Source organism: Maniola hyperantus, chromosome 27 (assembly GCF_902806685.2).
Source record: "Maniola hyperantus chromosome 27, iAphHyp1.2, whole genome shotgun sequence".
Classification (NCBI taxonomy): domain Eukaryota; kingdom Metazoa; phylum Arthropoda; class Insecta; order Lepidoptera; family Nymphalidae; genus Maniola; species Maniola hyperantus.
This window is the reverse complement of record NC_048562.1, coordinates 2299226-2320894: the sequence shown is the minus strand read 5'-3', so window position 1 is coordinate 2320894 and position 21669 is coordinate 2299226. Positions and strand designations below refer to the sequence as shown.

Genomic DNA, 21669 nt, shown 5'->3' with positions numbered 1-21669 from the left:
TCTTTAAACTATCGTGAGTGATTTCCATTATATATAATATCTGTCCCGGCTTTACTCACGTGTTTAGTCGACGTTAGACTAGTTTCGAACCCATCCGGGGTCCTTTTTCAAACACGTGACACGTGAGTAAAGCCGAGACAGATATTATACATAATTTTCTTTAATTTTAACCAATTGGCGTAGGTATTTATAAAATTTAGTTGCGATCAGAATCAGTTTGTGAATTAGTTTTAAATAAAACTACAATATTAGGGAAATATTTTTTTATTTCGTTAAGATCTTATCTTACTCTAGTTAATTTTATTAAAAATTAGTCGCTTTCACAAAAAGTGAACAATTGTTTCGAAGCATCTTAAAATACCAAGGGGAGATAACAAGGAAGTTCATAATCGCAAATATTATGTTGTATATGGTATTCTTGCCTACTGCCTAGTGTGTATGGGTTGTGTATATGCGTGTGTATGTGTGTGTACGTGTGTGTGTATGTGTTTATGTGTGCGTGCACAAGTGTGGTAGTGTCCATGTGTGGTACATGTGCGTGGCGTGTACCCGCGTGCCTTCGCGTGCATTTTGCTTCAATGTGTATTGTGTAATAGCTATCAGCTAAATGTTATTTAGCTAATAGCATTTATCATCAATATCAATGTAGGTATTAGGATGCTATTTATATACTTAAACACTAATTGGTAAAAGATGTGTTTCAAGTTTAACTAAACACTAAAACAAGACTAAAAAACAATTTTATCGTGGAGACATCGTCATGTTCAGGCCAAAATTTCTTGTCTCACTATAGTTTAAAAAAAAAATCGTTTTGTAAACTATAGTGAGACAAGAGTTTAAAAACTAAATCCTGAATAAGTACCTACTTAGATAAAATATTTTGAAATTACTAAAGAATGAACCATATTTGCATATTTGCATACCTACATTAATATAGGCTAACCAGAAATATACAAAACTTGTTCTGGGGGCGCCACTTGTAGGTATAACATTGTCTATGGTCACTAAGTTTAAGGTCTTGTATGTAGTTCCGCGGGTTTTCCGCAATATGGCCAGCTATTGTTTTCTGGTCAGGCCTTACCAGGGCTTTATATTATATTTTCGGAATTAACATAATGAGACCTTTCATTTCATACCAATCTCAAAAGTCTTAATTGTTTTTGCCTCATCCGCCATTGACCTGTCGCGTACTAAAGGTAGGTGCACTTGTAAGGAAATCACTGGGGTCTGGGGAGCACGTTAGGGTAGGGTTGGGGAACAAACAAAGGAAATAGGGTATTTTACCCTTTTTTGAAAAGTGTTTTAATTTGATCCTAAAGTGATAATAAGCCACCAAAAAATTTACAATTTTTTTAAATTTCACCGCGAAAACGCTGCCCGCCATCTTGTAAAGTTCATGAGCCGTGATGACGCCACATTTTCGATTGCTAATACTACTATCTTGTTAATACATTTTTGGATTTTTTCTCGCTTGGTGTAAAATAGGTACCCTATTTAAAAAATTAAGTAACTAGTCGGGTACTAAATAATATTTTGGTTTGCGATTTTAATATTCAGTTGAAAATGCTATTAACACCACTGGATTATGTGTAGAATTAAATTGAAATTATTTATTTTAAATTGTCTATTTCTTATTGTATAGGTATTTAACAATATTATTTTAAGACTAGTGAACCTTAAATGCGCAAGCATTTTATTAATATCAGACTAAATTTTACGTTAAGAAGGCACTAAATTTTAATTTTTTATTTTAAATCACTTTGACTTAAAAATTAATCTTAGTCTTAATCTAATGAATTATTTCGATCAGTTTACGTTTTTGAAAGTTACAGTAAGTAATTAATCACAATAATTTGTTACTTTAAAATACGATAAAAATTGAGTAAAAAAAGTAAGTATGTAAGTAAAATAAAGTATAATTTATTAGGTAGAAAGGTAAAATACCTATGTACCTAGGTATCAATTTTATGATACGTCTACGTTCTTTTTTTTATTTACGAAGATATTTTATTTCATTTTAATAACGTACCTACTCATTTCAAAAAATACATTATAATAATCAAAAATCTTTTTCAAACATTTTGTCATAAGTAGCAAAAATCGGAGTATCAATTCAATCCATTGGACATTAAAAAGAATCCAATAATAATAATAGAAGCGAAAAATATCAATTCACACAGCAAAAATAACCCAATTGAATAAATAAATAAAATACTGTCTCAGATCCAATCCATACATTAAAAAGAACCTCATCAATAAAATAAAATAAAAACAAAAGCGAAAAATATCTATGGTTAACCCGAAAACACTTACTGTATTCATTCTCGTCATATAATCATCCGTCGCGGTCTTTTCTACCACTTATTTATTTACATAAAACTAATAATAGGGTAACTATTAGAAGTAAAAAGCTGAATGTTTGTATGTTGGAATTGTTAGGCATTTCCGGGGTTAGGGGAATTTCTTCGTTGTTAACGACTAGTCTGCTATCCTGGGTTTGTTCGGAGATTGTTGCTGAGGTGCCATCTTTGTCGCCTAGCAGTTGGTTTGCGTATTTTAGGTTCTTTAGTAGAGTGAGTACCTCCTCTGAAAAAAGAGAAAAAAAAGTTAGTTAAATAAACTATAAAGCTTAAACGAATTTAAAATTATTTGTAAGAATAAAATTAGAGGTAGATAAATGCAGAAAAAGTGTAAGATTTAGGTAGGTATTTTGACCTCAAATTTCCACAATTCAAAATTCAGATTTTCGGCTGTAAAAAATCTCTTTTCATGGCGGTTTTTAATTAATGTTCTAAGGAAAATAATCTGACCCTATAAGCATGCTGAGTAGATGCTATTGGTAATGGATTTTTTAAAATAATAAATCATCATAGTTTTTCATTTGGTCTTTTAAAAATCCCGTGGGAACAATTTAAATTTCCGGGATAAAAAATAGTCTATGCCAAATTTTGTCAAAATCACTTCAAATCGAATAGAATAGAATAATGTTTATTCGAAGTATCATAGGGTACATGGTGTAGGCAATATCGTCCTGTACAGCAGTGCAACACCTCCAACAGGTAGGCCACTCAGCTTGTGTTGAGACGTCGGGCCCCTCAGACACAAACCTCTATGGCAAATACCTGAGGTACCAGACGCCTCAACGCTGATTTTCAGTGACCGTCTTTTATACTAGGTACCCAAATGATAGGCTGTTACCTTTTTTTTTATTTATTCAGATACAAGTTAGCCCTTGACTGCAATCTCACCTGATGGTAAGTGATGATGCAGTCTAAGATGATAGCGGGCTAACCTGGAAGGGGTATGGCAGTTTTTATTAAACCCATACCCCTATCTACACGGCATCGTACCGGACAGACAGGCAGACAGACACACTTTTGCATTTGTAATATTAGTAGAGATGTGGAAACCTCACCTTCCTCACGATTCCCGTCAGCCCAATCAACCTTGATGATGGTAGTAAGCGACACTTCGTACACCTTGTTAGCTTCAGCACCCGACGCGACCGAGCGGCGCTTACGACCGTATGCCGTTACTCCGTTACTGCATTCCACCTGTAGTAGAAGAAGGGTTAAAACTTGAATTACAATCACTAGAGGTGATTCTAGGTCAACGGGTACTTTCCGTTGACCTAGAATCAAGAAGTTTGGTACGTAGGTACTAGGTAGGTAGGTCTTATAGCACACTTAAGGAGAAAACTCTGGAAACCGTGAATTTGTGGTTACATCATTTAAAAAAATTAAAATTAAATACGTCGGAAGACGATCTACAGTTGTCTGCATCATAGTTTTTGAATTATCGTGCAAAATGTTGAAAAAATACGACTGTAGAACGGAACCCTCGTTGCGCGAGCCTGACTCGCACTTGGCTGGTTTTTTAAATCTTTCTCCCCGTAAGAACCATCCATGTACTTCAAGGAATATCATATAAAAAAGAATTAGCGAAATTGGTTCAGTTGTTCTCGAGATTTGCGCTTAGCAACACATTCAGAGATTCATTTTTATATAAAGAAAAATATCTACATACCCCTTGGCACTTATCCAGGCACACGGTAACCGTACCCTTGAACTGAACATAGCTGGTGTCAGGGAACTTGAACGCTCTGAACTTAGCTGTGAGGTTCTTGCCGTCGGACGTCAGGAAGTTGTCGAAGAGGTACGGGTCCACTGAGCAACTGAAATTAATCAAATTACAACATTAGGATAGGTATCATAAACTGTGAAGGAAAACATCGTGAGGAAAACAACAAATGAGCTCGGCGGCTATCATTCCGTATTAGACACTGAGTTAGCGAATCAGTAGAAAATAAAAAAAAAATAAAAAAAAAATCTTTTTTATTCAAATAAACTTTTACAAGTCCTTCCGAAAAGGCATTCCGAACCAGTGGTAGATGCATCCGACTATTCGAAAGTACTTGTAAAAGTTTATTTGAATGAAACAGATTTTTATTTTATTATTTTATTTAGTCGGGTGCATCTACCACTGGTTCGGAATGCCTTTCCTACCGAGAAGGACCAGCAAGAAACTCGGCGTTTGCTCTTTTCAAATATTTGATACTAGCTGACCCAGCGAACTTCGTTCCGCCTAACAGTCGATTCAATTTTTTTTTTTTAAATATCAATTCACTATCAGAAATTCTAAAATCCCCACGATTTAGGACTTCAGTACTTTGCAGCATCAGGATTGAGGAGTTAGGATCCGAAGTTCAATGATGTAGCCTATGCTTGGTACCTAAAATAATTTTGCATCATCCGCAGTTCCTTAAACATTATAGTTTAGGAGTGCTGTACCCTACATCATCAGGGTTGAGGAGTTGAGACTTGAAGTCTGAGAATAAAGTCGTTGCGTGGTACCTACAATATGAATTCACTATGAAGACTTCCTGAATCTTGATAACTCAGGCGGGCAGTAACCCTGCAGCATCAGGATTAAGGAGTTGAATCCAGAATTTTTTATGTGAGCACCACGAAAACTTTTTTTGTTGATTTAAAAAAAAAAATTTGCAAATCGGCCCAGAAATCTCGAAAAAATCGATGTAGAAAAAAGACCACCTCCTTTTTGACAGTCGGTTAAATATTTACCTTGAAATATTTACGGAACAATTTTTAAAATATCCCCTTTCTAACAAAAAAAAGAATGAATGAAATCGGACTACGCGTTAATGAATTACAACTCAGTATACATTTTAACTTTCATCCCCTCTCCTACGGGAACCATGCTGAATTTCGGGACAAAAAGTATCCTATATTCTTCCTCATAGTATGACCTTAAATCGTACCAAGTTTCATTGGAATCCATTCAGTAGTTTCAGCGTGATGCGCGGCCGTGATACAGACAGACAGACAGACAGACAGACAGACAGACAGACAAAAATGAAAAAAATTACAGTTTTGGGTTCAGTATCGATTATAGAGTGCCCTCGAAAAAAAATTTTCAAAATATCTTCAATGTACAGAATTTGACCTGTTACAGTTTTATTATAAGTATTGATATTGATGATTGATGATGATAGGTACAAGATTATGCCATGTATAAAATAGTATTTGCAGTGTTGTGCGTTGCTGGAACGAGCTGCAGGTCAAATCCACGCTCTTTTATCATTTAGATAATCTTCAATTGTGTAATATGCTTTTTTCAGGAGCATATTTTTAATAGATTTTTTAAACTTGTGCAAAGGTAAGTCCAAAATACTTTGCGGGATTTTATTATAAAAGGTTATAAGTAGGGTGGTGAATCTACTAACATAATATTATGATCTATTTAAAAATCATCAGTCACGATAATTTTTGTGAACTTAATATTAGAAACATACCCATTAAATATAATAGTCTCCTGCTGTTTCCCTGTGTCAGTGACATGCATGTAACCAACGAGAAGACCGTAGACAGGAGCTGACGAGTTGTCCAGGAATATCTCCATTGAGAGTGGCGTGCCGGGGGTTACCGAGATTTCTCCGGATACCCTGGAAAATGGATACAAGTTTCATTACCCGACTTTCTGAAATTCGTGAAATGTATCTTTTTTCTAAGCGCTCTGAGATAATGCGAAAGTGTGTTTATTTGTTGGATTGTCCTTCAACGATGCAACGGATTGACGTGATTTTTTGCATAGGTATAGGCAAAGACCTGGAGAGTGACATAGGCTACTTTTTATCCCGGAAAGTCAAAGAGTTCCCACGGGATTTTTAAAAAACCTAGTTCCACGCGGACGAAGTCGCGGGCATCAGCTTGTAGCATATATTTTTTTACTTACTGTTTTCCATTCTGCTTCACTAGAGCCCCTAAAATGGGCTCAGGAGCGCGCCCCTCCATGTACCTCGTTATGTCCAGGATACTGAAAAAATGGAATGACTGGTTCAGCTTCTCTGCAGTATTTTATTTAACTAGATTTTTATGCCTTTTTCTGAATGCATATTGAAAAAGAAACAGGGAATAGTGATGTGGGTGCATTTTTAGGAGATTCTATTCTATTTTTACATTCTTAGAAAGATTAGATTAGGGGTGCATACCTACCATGGGTTAATTATGAAATTTCATATCACCATCTCCCAACTATTTCGTCCTATATCACGATCTTGTACTCACTCAGGCTCGTTGAAATTGAGCGGGAAGTCCTCCGCAGCGCGCCGCGTCAAAGCGCGCGTCTTGCCGCTCACCACACATCGGACCGTCACTGTCTCCCGTCCGCCTGAACCGTCCTCTATCACGATCTTGTACTCACTCAGGCTCGTTGAAATTGAGCGGGAAGTCCTCCGCAGCGCGCCGCGTCAAAGCGCGCGTCTTGCCGCTCACCACACATCGGACCGTCACTGTCTCCCGTCCGCCTGAACCGTCCTCTATCACGATCTTGTACTCACTCAGGCTCGTTGAAATTGAGCGGGAAGTCCTCCGCAGCGCGCCGCGTCAAAGCGCGCGTCTTGCCGCTCACCACACATCGGACCGTCACTGTCTCCCGTCCGCCTGAACCGTCCTCTATCACGATCTTGTACTCACTCAGGCTCGTTGAAATTGAGCGGGAAGTCCTCCGCAGCGCGCCGCGTCAAAGCGCGCGTCTTGCCGCTCACCACACATCGGACCGTCACTGTCTCCCGTCCGCCTGAACCGTCCTCTATCACGATCTTGTGGTAGTATGTGCGTTTACCCTAAAACCAAAATTTAAAGACATTTTTATAACATCGAGAATAGTTTTATTTTATCACATTTTTACATTTTTGGTAAAGTCTTAGTTCAACGGTTAAAGGAGCGAACTTAAATTCGAAAGGTCGTCGGTTCAAATCCCACCCGTTGCACTGTTGTCGTGTCTACTCCTAGTATAAGTTTAGTGCTTAGTTGGAGGAGAAAGAGAAATTCATCATGATGAACTTTTGCTAATTATTCTTTAAAAACGACTTCAGTCTTTAACAAACAAAAACGTTTGCAAGTTGAAGAAAAGTAGCTTCAAAATAAAACATATCTTCCTTCGTATCGACTTCCTAGTTCCTAGTAATGAATAGAAGTAATGAAGTAACATATTCTAGGCTACTACTGTATACTAGTAGTAGAAAATTAAACCATTTATGTACAGTAAGCAATTTCAACGTCGCACTGCAGTAGTACAAAAAAGTAGGAAGTAAATACGAACGCAGTGGGGGACAAAAACTAGTATTTTGCTTATCTTTTGAGTCAAGGGTTACCACCGTCATCCTTACCACATGGTTCGTTCCGTTTCTCCGTTACGACGTAATTGAAGGACAAACCAACAAACAAACACACTTTCGCATTTATATTTGAACTGCGTTATGGAATATCGAATCAAGCGACAAAATCGAAAAAAAAGCTATGAATGCAGATTGATTCTGGGCGTGATAAACTATGTTTTTAGCCAATTTTCTGTTCAAAAGTACGTGATTCCACTTCAGCTTCTCGAGTTAATGTATGTAAAAAGGAAATAAATATACGTATGTTGTTTGATTTTGATGATTTTAAAAACTGATGTTGGATGGGGATTTAATTCAACCCTTTCTTTATTTCATGTAGGCCAACTTGAAGCGTTGAGGGTGCCACCGCTTGGGAAAGAAGATTCTACCGAGTGGAGTGGAGAGGAAACATAGTTTACCGTGTATCGATGTAGCACCCTGGTGACCGCGCACTTCTGGTAGTCCTGCAGATCCAGCATGAAGGTCGCCAGGTTCCCTTCCATGGTCGGCACGCAAGGGCTGTAATCTGAAACAAGATAAAGAATAATAATTATTGAAGAAAGCAGTCATAGCCTAATGGTTAAGTCCGCCTTCTTTTCGGCAGATCGACGGTTCTATCCCGGGCACGCACCTCTAACTTTTCAAAGTTATGTGCGTTTTTAGAAACAATTAAATATCACTTGCTTTAACGGTGAAGGAAAGCATCGTGAGGAAACCTGCATGCCTGAGAGTTTTTTATGTTCTCAAAGGTGTACTGTGAAGTCTAACAATCCGCACATGGCCAGCGTAGTGGACTATAGTCAAACATTTTTTTTAACGAGGAGACCCGTAGTGGACAGGTGATGGTTTGATGATGATGATAATGATGATTATTAATATAATTGGCGCCGATTGTTTTTCTAATCAGTTACAAAAAGGACATTTTGAGACAAGGCCATTATGCAATAAGAGGTTTATTTCATTGTTTTATGAAGTTATTTTGTAAGTCCTATTTTTTATGTTGATACAACAAAGCCTTAAGTATTTCATTTAATTAATTCATTCATTCATAAACTTGAATATAACATAATCAATTAGATACCTATTTAGAATATTCAACTAAAAAATCTTCAATAGAAAACTATTTTATAACAATTTTAAATGTATAAAAACAAAGAGGAACCTGTGAAGCGGTGATAAATGGGTGCAGTTGGATATAACACTATAAATCTCGGACGCACGGACCGACAGACGGACAGTTGAATGGCGGACGAGTTACACGGAGCATCGCTTATTTAAAGTATTTAAAATAGTTTAACGACTTTCTGTGCGAAATGGCTAGGTATTTCAGACTAAACGACTAGACTATGGTTCTCAAAGGTGTGTGAAGTCTGCCAATCCGCACTTGGCCAGCGTTGTGGACTATTAAAGCGCTTCTCATTTTGAGAGGAGACGCCTGCTGTGTATTATGAAGAAGACTGATTATGAAAATTCAACGCCTAATAAAAATCTGTACCAACATCGATGCTTGCAGCAGTTTCTGAGATTAACGCGGAAAGACAAACTCGGATTATACAATGTATATCTAAATATATAAATGGAAAAGCTGACTGACTGGCTGACTGAATGACTGATTGACTGATATATCAACGCACAGCTCACACTACTGGACAGATCGGGCTGAAATTTGGAATGCAGATTATGACGTAGGCATCCGCTAAGAAAGGATTTTTAAAAATTCCACTGCTAAGGAGGTGAAATAGAGGTTTGAAACTAGTGTAGTCCACGAGGACAAAGAAGACAAGACACGAGCATAAGCTAGTCATAGATTTCATAATACCTAATGACAAGAGAACAATATCTTATACCTATTCATGTCATGAGAGTCGTAATCTCTTTTTGTCATTATAGTCCATGGAAATAGACTATATCCAGGTACCAACTTATATGGAACTAAACTCACATAGGAACTTAGTACTTTTCTATATAAGTCCGATTTTATAGTCTTGATAATCGATGAGAATCGATTATGTTATTGTTTACAAATATCTCGATTTCCTGTGATTAATAACTAATTCAAAATGAATTGACGAACTTCCTGTTGCAATTGTGAGCTCTGCAGTCTTAATGGAGACCTCGGTTTGATTCCTGGCAGGGGCAATTTGGTGAGTAATAATTTGGAAGGCATATTTTTAGACGAGGAAGAGGTCAGCCGGCGAATAAAACTCGGCTGCGTTTGTGAAGCTTCGAGATGTCTTCTTTCCAAAATTCCTCAGCGTTTGAAGAATTTAGTCTTCGAACAGTGCGTGTTGTCAGTGATGACATAATATATGGATAACTAAGACATGGTAGCTAACTATTGGCCTCATAAGAAAGCTCAGAGTCACTCAGCGGGCGATGGAGAGAGCTATGTTTGGAGTTTCTCTACGTGATCAAATGAAATGAGGGGATCCGTAGGAGAACCACAGAGTTACCGATTTTTTTTTTGATATACAGGAACGTTTTTTTTTTTTTTTTTTTTAATATTACAATAAAACTTAAAGCTAGCCTTATCTAATTACTATATAAATCATGACCGCGTGGAATGGTGCCAAGAATACTGGCTGCATTTCCGCGCTGGACAGCCAGGCTGATCCGTTGCGCAAAAAATGAGCACTTTATTTTATTTATTTTATTTTGTTTATTTGAAAGTAATCAACAGCGTAAAAGCAAGGTCTAAGGACCAAATTGCGACACCCAAACTGGGTATCCATAATACTTTGTACATGCTTAATATGATGTAATGAGTTATGGAAATGCAATAAATGAAAATTGAAATTGAAATTGAAATTGAAATTAAATACATACTTAATTATTATTTAAATTTAAATCTAGTTATAACAGAAGGCCAAAAGAGATTACTTAAAATTATTATAATGAAAACTATTTTAACAGGATAGATTAAGAATAAATGTAGGTATATACAATAATAAAATTACAACAGTGTGTGTGTATGCTTGTGTGTGTGTGTGTGTGTGTGTATGCGTGTGTGAGTGTGTGCTTGTATTGCTCAACGGGTTGCGAAGCTGAAGTGACAATGGGCGCCGGCACATAGTTCGAAAAACCGATGTTGGGGTCTTCAGGTGCTAGAATAGCGACCTGAAAGCGTAGCGTTGGAAGACCCCTCCACTAGGTGGACGAACGTGCGCGATCTGAGTCCCTTGGAAAAAGGACCCCGGATGGATTGGGGCTAACGTCGACTAAACACATGACTAAAGCCGGTGTGTGATATATGTATAATGTAATAAGATTGGCTTTTTTTGGATTTTCGTTTTCGTGTGGAAGTCCCTACAAGAGACCTATGTCCAGCAGTGAACGTCTATTGATGATGATGATGATAAATGACTTACCTTTGAGCTGGTCGAGGTAGGACAGCTTTCTGTCTCCATCCATGGGCACGGTCACCCTCATGTACTCCGGCGTGCATTCGATCTGGGCTTCAGATCCTGAAACAAGAGAGACGAAAATTAGAAATTGATCCACACTTTCTTAAATTTAAAAAACCGGCCACGCGCAGTGTAGGGTTCCGTAGTCACAATTCTCGAAAAACAGATGTAACTCCTTAACCCGTGAACCCTACTTAGCCATGATAGTTTTCCTTTAAAATTGATTATATACCTACTACTGCTGTGAATTTTTTTACGTTCCTATATACCTACTACCATTTGGCTGATAGAGGGGGGGACAAATGACTCTAATAAAAATTAACACTTTAAAACATCATATTTTACAAACGGATCTAGTAATCAAAAAATGATGTTTCCAGACCCACAGTATTTTTAAAAGACCAATTCAACGATACCCCACACTATGGGGTAGACGAGAAAAGAAAAGTTCATCCCCACTTTACATGTAGGGGAGCTACCCAAAAAAAAATATTTATCACAGTTTTATTTCACCACTTTGTCAGCGTGATTAATATTTATACCCATGCCAAATTACAGATTTCTAGCACTAATAGTCGCTGAGATTAACCGAGGACGGACGGACGGACAGACAGACAGACGGACGGATATGGCGAAACTATAAGGGTTCCTTGTTTACTACGGAACCCTAAAAATTGACCCAGTGCGTGTTTAACACGCAGGGTTCCGTTCAAGAAATAACACTTTCTAACCTTTTTAAATCACGGCGACCATTTTTAAATTTTTATTATTTGGTGTTATATTGGCAATAGAGATAGATACACGTTATGTGAAAATTTAAACTCTCTATCTATTACGGTTCACGAGTAACAGCCCGCTTACAGACGGACGGACGGACGGACAGCGGAGTCTTAATTATTGGGTCTCGTTGGTACACTTCGGGTACTGAACCCTAAAAACTGGCAGTTACTGGCGACTGCCCTGTAAGGAGTATGACAATTTTTATTAAACCCATGCCCTTTTGGTTTCTACACGGCATCGTACCGGAACGCTAAATCGCTTGGCGGCACGGCTTTGCCGGTAGGCTGGTTAAACTAGCCACGGCCGAAACGTCCCACCAGAAAACTTAACTTCAACGAAACTTGTAATATAGTAGTTATCGGTTTGAATAATGCTAAGAATATATATTTAGTAGGTATCTGACAAGGTCAAGAACAATACTTGAATCAACATTTATTTTGTCAATGCAAAAAACCGGCGAAGCGCGAATCAGACTTGCGCACTGGGGGTTCCGCACTACAGTCGTATTTTTTTGACATTTCGCACGATATATCAAAAACTGTTATGCATAAAAATAAATAAAAATCTGTTTTAGAATGTACAGATAAAGCCCTTTCATATGAGATACCCCACTTGGTACAGTTATCTTACTTTGAAAATTGAAAATACTAATTATTTATTCATTAACAAATTTTAATTTCTTTTGTGTGATGTAACCACAAATTTTCGGATTTATTCCTTTACTTGTGCTATAAGACCTACCTAACTGCCTTTCATGATTGTAGGTCAACAGGAAGTACCCTATAGGTGTTCTAGACAGACAGACAGACAGACAACGAAGTGATCCTATAAGGGTTCAGATACAAGTTAGCCCTTGACTGCAATCTCACCAGGTGGTAAGTGATAATGCAGTGTAAGATAAAAGCAGGCAGTTTTAAGTTTTTATTAAACCCACACCCCTTTGGTTTCTACGCGGCATCGTACCGGAACGCTAAATCCCTTGGCGACACGGCTTTGCCGGTAAAGTGGTAACTAGCCACGGCCGAAGCCTCCCACCAGACCAGGCCAGCAAGAAATTACAAAATTCCAAAGCCCTGCCGGGAATCGAACCTGAGACATCAATTAATAAGACAACAGGGCTAACCACTACGTCAGGAAGGTCGTCTTTTTGTGGTACGGAACCCTAAAAAACCATGTAAACTAGAAATACAACTCGTCTGACCTTAGCATAATGCTCATGACGCATAATAATTACATCATCTGATGTGGGCAGTGACACCAATTCTATTGTACCCTGCCGCGATTTCACAACCACCGGGCTGTCGTTCTAATTTCGGAGTTCTGCGTTCCGCGTTCAAAATTCTTCAAAATCTTTGTATCCATATGAAATAATTAGCTTATGCTCGCGACTTCGTCCGCGTGGACCACACAAATTTCAAACCCCTATTTCACCCCCTTAGGGGTTGAATTTTGAAAAATCGTTTCTTAGAGGATGTCTACGTCATAATAGCTATCTGCATGCCTTTCAGCACGATCCGTACAATAGTTTTAGCTGTGCGTTGATAGATCAGTCAGTCATCAGTCAGTCACCTTTTCCTTTTTAACCGACTTCATATATATTTAGATAACGCGCGACTGCAGCTGTGGCTGCGTTCATCGATCGAAATTATATGGATTTATAAAGCAGTGCAGCCGCAGCGCTGCAGACACGCTACCTCCATGCGGCACCTAGCGGCTAATTTGAAGGCACGTTTATAAAGTACTTGCTGATATCCCGCAGCTTCATCAGGGTGAATAAGGTAGGTTTCCTGTAAGAATTCTTTGATGCAAGCTGTCTCTGTGGCAAATGTCGTCAAAATTGGTTTGTGCCACGAAAAGGTAACAGACAAATATTATGAGACAATACTTAGCGTTGCATATGCAACGTTGACTAACGTCGGGAACCGACTTTGAAGGGTCCGAATACAAAATGCCTAAGTACGAGAGCACGTTAAGCCGACGATCCCGGTTATTATCACTAACATCACCGTTATTATTAACCCAACGCCGCCGGCTCACTACTGAGAACAGGCCCCCTCTCAAAATGAGTGGTACGCAATATAAATCCCTTCGTTTCGCTTACAAAAATAACAAAAAGTCCTAAAATCGCAATCCATAGCGAAAAGGTGTAAAAAGTAAGAAAACAAAATATCTGTAAGGTACCATATCTCAGTCGCCCATGGTCTGTAATTATAAAAATTACACGTTACACATATAACAGAGGAATAACAATGGCTTCCCCAAATAAAGGCGCGTTCACACGGAGCGGGCAGCGGCGCGGAACGGGCATCGAACCCGCTACCTGGACCTAACCTCTCATTCTGAGAGGACACCCGTGCTCAGTAGTGAGCTCGCGATAGGTTCATAATGATCCTTGTGATATTATAAATGCGAAAGGATGCTAGTATTGTTGGTTTGTCCTCCAATCACGTCGTAACGCATCAACGGGACTTTTTGCATGTATTTAAAGACCTGAAGAGTTCGCGAGAAGTCGAGATGGCAATCGGAGAGGGTATCCCCCGCACAGCCCCCGCGCTTACCTGGTGCGGGCGAGCGCGGGCGAGCGCGGGGGACGTGCGGGTGTGCGGGGCGTCCCCCCGCCTCATACCCCGATTGCCATCCAGTATTTATCCCGGTGCCATAGGCTAGTTTTATCCCGGAAAATCAAAGAGTTCCGACGAGATTTTTAAAGCCTTAATCCACGAGGACATAATCGTAGAAATAATAATGGCGCCGATTCTGTTGTCTTTAAAGAGTATCTGCATCTTTTTCTTTTTAATATAGCTAAAAAAGGACGGATATAGGCTCGCAACTGGCAGCTAAAGTCACGAGGTTTGACAGCTTTACATTAAATTTTAAACTGTCAAATAGTGCCTGTCCTTTTCATATTACATTTGGAAGAAGAGGATGCGAATACTCTAAAATTTAGGTGTGCTCAGAATAAGTACCAATGGCTTCCCCAAATAAAGGCGCGTTCACACGGAGTGGGTGGCGGAGCGGAACGGGCACAGAACCCACTACCTGGACCTGAGCTTAATGAGGACTTAATGTGGCAATTAGAAAGCACAATTGCTTTCTTTAAGCGAAACTTATGAAAAAAAAGCTTTTGGAAAAGTTGCATTAAGTAAATGTTGCAAAAAGTTAATCTTAAATATATAAAAGGAAAAGGTGACTGACTGACTGACTGATCTATCAACGCAGACTACACAAACTACTACACAAATTTCAAACCCCTTTTTCACCCCCTTAGGGGTAGAATTTTCAAAAATCCTTTCTTAGCGGATGCCTACGTCATAATAGCCATCTGACCATAAGACCAATCTCGGACATCATAGTCCGCTATATAGAATGCAATTCCTTGCAAATTGTCATAGAGATGTTATAGATATCTTCTGTGACAGTACCCACAATAAAAAATAAATTAAGTACCTTGATAAGTTAGTAAATTGTAATAAATTAAGTACCTACCTTGATAAGTTAGTAAGTTAGGAAATCTGTGAATTGTTAGTTGTAAGTTAACCTTTTTTCTTTTTGTTTGTTAGAAGCTATTTGTACAAGTTTTGTTCTTGTTTAGTTTGTTTTGATAAGTGTGTTTGTTGCGCTGTAGTTATACACAATTAACAACTAATATTTCTGTATTTCTATTAACTTGTTATCATACAATAATTGTAGTCAGTTTTGTGGACTAATAAAAAAAAAAAAATCTGCATGCCAAATTTCAGCCCGATCCGTCCAGTAGTTTGAGCTGTGCGTTGATAGATCAGTCAGTCAGTCAATCAGTCACCTTTTCCTTTTATATTTTTAGATACCGTGACAGAGACAATGCTCTACAAAGCCGAAATGTCATTTGAAAGGCCGATGTACATTATTTTCGGTCTCGTACTATATATGCGTACTCTTGAGGTTGAATTCTCTGTGGTATGCATGGAGCGAATCGCACTATCTCCTTGATAATCACTGAATGTAGTGGAGTTGGTAATTAATTTACATATGGTCAGAGGCGGCAGATTGTTCCACGTAATCTAGCCATCTTGCGCACTGGCGCGCTCCTAGCTCTGAATACCAAGTATACAGGGTTCGATGATTGACCATGCCAACTGCGGAACCAAATGGACTCATTTTTACCCATCGAAATCTAAATATATAAAAGAGAAATACCACTCACTCACTGACTGACTGACTAATCACGAAATCTCAGGAACTATAAAGCCTACAAACTTGAAATTTGGAAGGTAGGTTCTTTCTAGGACGTAGATGTCAGTTCAGAAACGGTTTTGAAAAATTCCCCCCCTAAGGGCGCGAAAGGGGGGGGTCGAAGGTTGTATGAAAGTCCTATGTTTTTGAAGTTTGAGACGTGAAAATCGACATTTAGATTATTAGCTTCAAATAATAAAAATCTGTATAATTCAATTTGGGAAAATCCTCCTTTAAGGGCGGTAAAATAGGGGGGTAAAGTTTTTATAGAAAAGTTTTAACTATTGTTATTTTTACTTGTGAAACGTAGGTTCTTTCTAGGGTGTAGATATCAGATAAGAAAGGATCTAACTAAATTCTTCCCCTAAGGGGGTGAAATTGGGGTTGAAAAGTCATATGAAAATCCTACGTTTTTGAAGTTAGAGATATGAAAATTGGCATTTAGGTATTCTGGGTTCCGTGTCTTAAGGTGAGACTGAGTGAGTAGGTAAGTGAGGCCTTTTGCAGCGGTAAAATTTCAGATCTTATGAGAAACCAGAAATTTTACGCGGACGAAGTCGCGGGCAACTGCTAGTATAATATGTATATAAGGTGTTATAAGTCCCGCAAATTGCTAATGCGCCGCCACTTTAGTTACGTCAGCAATAGACTGAAGTTTTGAGCTGATGGTATATTTTTATTTCGGCTGACGTCAAAATGACGTCATTTCGATTATAATGAGACATGGTTCCAGTGTTATTATAATGTCTAAACATCTCGGCAAGTTGAGGCTCCCACCTTTAAAAATCTATTAAGGGGCAAAGCGCCATAATGCAAAAAATAAAGTAAGACGTATAGGTTCCTACAAAAAACGTCATTTTACTAGTCAAATCAGTGACTTTTTATCAAACGTCAAAATGCACGCTTAGTTACCTATGCGATGCGAGATTCTATGAAATACTTAAATGTGATGTCACATCATAATCACTTTTCTAGTTTAATCGATAATTAAAATGGTTATTACACTTAAAACTAACAAAGGGCGTGGATTTTACTTTTTATGGAAGATCCTATATTTAATAATCACTGAGAAATAATTTATTTTTGATATAGGCAATAGAAGCTGTGATAGCCTAGTGGTTGGGACGTTCGCCTTGTGGAGGAGAGGTGAAGGAAAACATCGTGAGGAAACCTGCATGCCTGAGAGTTCTCCATAATGTTCTCAAAGGTGTGTGAAGTCTACCAATCCGCACTTGGCCAGCGCGGTGGTAGACTATGGCCAAACCCCTCTCACTCTGATAGGATACCCGTGATCTGCAGTGAGCCGCGATGGGTTGGTCATGATAGGCAAATACCCATTTTTTTTAAACTAACTTTACGGGTTCTAGTTCATTTTTATCCCATTTTTTTAGACCCTATTTTTTTTTAAACTCGCTTTACGGCTCCGTAAATATTCGTTATATCACTGAATATACAGACAAAAGCCAATAACAAAGTTTATTTGTATCGCAAATCTGCCATCAGCGATTTGCGCGTATGGTCATTCGGTGAAAGCAATATAAATCTAGCATTTAACTGTGCTTCGGGATTTATACACACTGGGCGTTTGGAAGGCCTATTATGTGTGTTTTATTGTTTGAAGCTTATCTACATTCTAACACAGGGCTGTCCAAAACTTTTATTTTTTAATTTCTAGACTAGCGCTTGTCTGCAATCAGAGCTGGGTGGCAAGTGATGATGCAGCGTAAGATGGAGCGCGCTTGCCTAGAAGATGCCTATTCACTCTTGTCTTGAAGGTACCCATATTATAATTCGGTGGGAAAACTGATGCTGGAAGGGTGTTCCAAATCTCGGCGATTCGAATTAGAAATGAGGAGGCAAATCGCTTCGTACGTATCCGGGAAATTTCCACTACGTACGGGTGCAGACCTTGGCGATGCCTTGCGGTACGACAGTGGAAAGGTGAAGGAGGAACCAGGTTGAAGAGTTCTTCGGCACACTCTCCGAAATATATCCCGTAATTTTTTTTACAAAAAAAATAAAAACCGACTTCGATACACAAACACTAAAAATTTAAAAATAATTTAATTTATTACCGAATATATTATATGTATACAAGAGTTGATATAGTTCCATAATAATATTTTTTGGTGCCGGTGCCAATTAGCTTCAGCTGCGCGAATCGTCTAGACTTCGAATTTTTATGAGACTCCACAATGGCACCTTCCGAAGCAGTAATGTGGATCCAATCAATGTCAAATGAGTTCGGTGGATATCATTCATTGTTGGACACTGATTTAGCGAATCAGCATGCTGGTTAGCCCCCGCATCCATCTTAGTTTGCATCCATCACTTACCACCAGGTGAGATTACAGTCCAGGGCTAACTTGTGTCTAAATAAAAAAAGGTACTTAAGTAAATAAAATAAAATCCAGTAGATAAGATTGAAACTTGCAACCTTATGATCCCAATCCGACCTTACGCCATTGTGCTATTGAGGTTTATGACTTTTTTGAGTTATGACGTTCTACACAAAGGCAAATTCCGAAGGCACGAGTTTAGTAGATAAGGTGTGACAGGCGAACAAACAACGGCTGGCGACTAGCTATGTTATCAACTCCATCGATTCAAAACCTTAGCGCTAATGAAAGGGGTATTTTATAAATAACTTGAACATTACTCTATTGATATTCTAATCCGAAGATATATTATAGTACGCGACAGGTGAAAAAATGGCAATCGGAAAAGGAACACACACGTACCCGCACACTCGTACAGCCCCCGCACTAACTCAGTGCGGGCGAGCGGGGGTGACGTGCGGGTGTACAGGGCGTCGCCTATTACCACGATTGCCATCTCAACCAGTCGCGAACTTTACCTCTCTCTCGTTGGTCTAGTGGTTCGCATATTCGACTGCGGATAGCAAGGCCATGGGTTCGATTCCCGGGTCCGCCCAAAAATAGTTTTTATATTTTTTGTTAAGAAATTCTTAATACTAACTAGCCCATTGTCAAAAATCATTTCTTAGTGGATGTTTACGTCATAATAGCTATCTGGCATCTGTATGCCTTTCAGTAGTGCCAGCAGTTTGAGTTGTGCGCTTATAGATCAGTCAGTCAGTTAGCTTTTTCTTTCTATTTTATACATATACATATAATATACTAGCTGATGCCCGGCGGCTTTATACGCGTGAAATTAGGTTTTTAAAATTCCGTGAGAACTCTTTGGTTTTCCGGGATAAAAAGTATGCTTATGTCACTCTCCAGGTCTTAAACTATACCCATGTAAAAATTACGTTGATCCGTTGCTCCGTTGCGACGTGATTGAAAGACAAACCAACAAACCAACAAACAAACACATTTTCGCATTTATATGAGTAGTGATAATATACCTATAGATTATGATGTCTATAAATAAATAAATAAATAAATAAGCCTACCTCTAAGTTTTTTTTTTTTTTTAATAATATATTATTGCTTATTAGGTTCTATATCTAACAGTAATTTTGCAGAGGTCATCACAAACGCGGGCAAGGGCCTGCCCCTTTTTCTTCCAGGTATCCCTTTTTGGTATTTTATAGGTATTATCCAGGTAAGTCTTTGCATCTTCATATCATTGGTGTCGCATGCAAACTTTGAATTCCAGGAATCGAATACCGATACCATCTAGGTATGCTAAGCTGTTCTAGCGATTTCAACTGACAACACATTTATTGCACTCTTCCAGAGACAGAATAAAAAAATTGGCTTTTCTTTCTTTTCAAGAGGACAATTGGTCAAAGCTCGAAATAAGTTAATACCTAAGTAATAGGGCTAATTCCGTTGTGCACAATCTCTAAACTAATCTAAAATGACACGTCTAAATCTATTGCTATCCCTTTAATAATGTTTCTTGTGGAAAAGGATAGCACTAGATTAAGTTAGTTTAGAAATTGTGTACCCATTATTGGTGCTAATTCTGAACACAAGTATTCGCATATGTGATTTTGATTGATTTTAGCTGCCAGTCGAGAGCCTATTGTTTTTTGTAGCGTGCAGTTTTTAAATGTATAATTCCTTTTTCATAAAATGTAAACTTATTGAAAAATCCTATTACAATGTAAAGGATTATTTAAATGATAAGAAACCCTGGGAATGAGTTGCTTAACAGCTTTGTGATAGTTCTAATAAGTTTAAGTGATTTTGTAAAGTGGTGATAATAAAAACAATATCCGGCTGAATTTGTTGTGGGCTCTTTTCAGACCTGGGCGCGTTTGGAACCCTCGTAGGTTTAGTTTTAAGTTCAATTATCAAAACTATATCATCTTGCAAATACAACAACCGACTATCAAAAAGTGTAATTTATTACCAATTTTGAATAAACCATTTGATTTTATTTGATTTGTTCCGTAACTTTTTAGCAAGTTTAAAAAAAAGATGCAGATACTCTAAATTTAGTTTATAGAAAGGCAACAGAATCGATGCCAAATTTCACAGCTCTGGATTTCAGTAATTCTAACATACGTAAATTCCCATGAAAACTGCCCGTCAAAATGCCGAAGATTTTTAAGTCGTACAAGTTATTTACTAATGAATGAAAACTAATGAGAGCCTCGATAGCTCAACGGTTATAGGAGCGGACTGAAAACCGAAAGGTCGCCGGTTCAAATCCCACCCGTTGCACTATTGTCGTACCTAGTCCTAGCACAAGCTTTACGCTTAATTGGAGGGGAATGGGGAATGGTAGTCAGCAATTTGGCTAATACTGTTATATAAAAAAAAAAAAAAAAAACTCCTGTTCGCAACAATTTGTATTGCAAATCGCTGAATATGGTCATTAATCTGCCATTGCATCGACAGTTGCGCTGTGGTTGCGCGTATGGTCGTAGCGGAGAAAGCAAGAAAGGCATATATGTAAATCTTGTCGGCTTTACATTTTAACTAGCTTTATTTACACAATAAAATGATAGCCACCGAGCTCATTTGACGTTTATTTTTAATTCACTGAAGGTTTTCTAAGAAAAAATATTTTAATGTCACTCAGTAAAGCAGAAATGTACAATCAACCAATATCAAATGAGGTCGGAGGCTTATTTGTGAAGAAAAAATATCGTGAGGAAAGCTGCAAGCCTGAGAGTTGAATTCATAAAACCCTGAATTTAATAATAATAATAATGATAATAATGTTATTTATTTCAGGCAAATTGTACCTACCCATATTATTACAGAGGTCAAATATAAAATAAAATAAAAATTTAGATTCTAAGGTAAAAAATCAATATTTGTTTGGTGTATTTGTTGTTGGTGGTAATTACCGACTATCCGAAGAGTTAATAGAAAATTTCAAACAAAAATTCAGCAGTTTTCTCTCAAAAATACTTTTCCTAAACCCTTTTTGCGCGCTTGATTTCAGTGAAAATCATCGTGCCTCTCAACTTTCTCATACAATGTTAAGTGAAAAGCAAACATGTTACCCACGTGCGCTGCCAATTTCGGTCGAGCGTCCTGCGTCACCTTAACGCCTTATACTGCACGTCATTTAGTTTAATTGAAAGACTTGTTTACCAAATATTATTTTCGGTTTGAAGATATTTATTTTCTCAAAAATAATATTATTATGTTCACTAAAACTACGATTTTG

The 21669-nt window shown here is 38.0% G+C and overlaps 1 protein-coding gene across 1 annotated transcript in view; it reads right to left on the bottom strand.

The window, feature by feature from the left end:
- Nucleotides 1–254: 254 nt before the first annotated feature.
- The window catches only part of qsm (Zona pelucida superfamily protein qsm), a 50788-nt gene continuing 29373 nt past the window's right edge, over nucleotides 255–21669 (bottom strand). Inside the window, exons 3-10 of the mRNA XM_034982657.2 lie at nucleotides 11044–11139; nucleotides 8095–8201; nucleotides 6993–7141; nucleotides 6253–6333; nucleotides 5813–5962; nucleotides 4027–4174; nucleotides 3416–3554; nucleotides 255–2586 (exon numbers count right to left, since the gene is read on the bottom strand). Of these exons, the coding sequence (XP_034838548.1) occupies nucleotides 2366–2586; nucleotides 3416–3554; nucleotides 4027–4174; nucleotides 5813–5962; nucleotides 6253–6333; nucleotides 6993–7141; nucleotides 8095–8201; nucleotides 11044–11139 (1091 nt within the window). The 3' untranslated portion in view covers nucleotides 255–2365. The remainder of the gene's footprint in view (nucleotides 2587–3415; nucleotides 3555–4026; nucleotides 4175–5812; nucleotides 5963–6252; nucleotides 6334–6992; nucleotides 7142–8094; nucleotides 8202–11043; nucleotides 11140–21669) is intronic.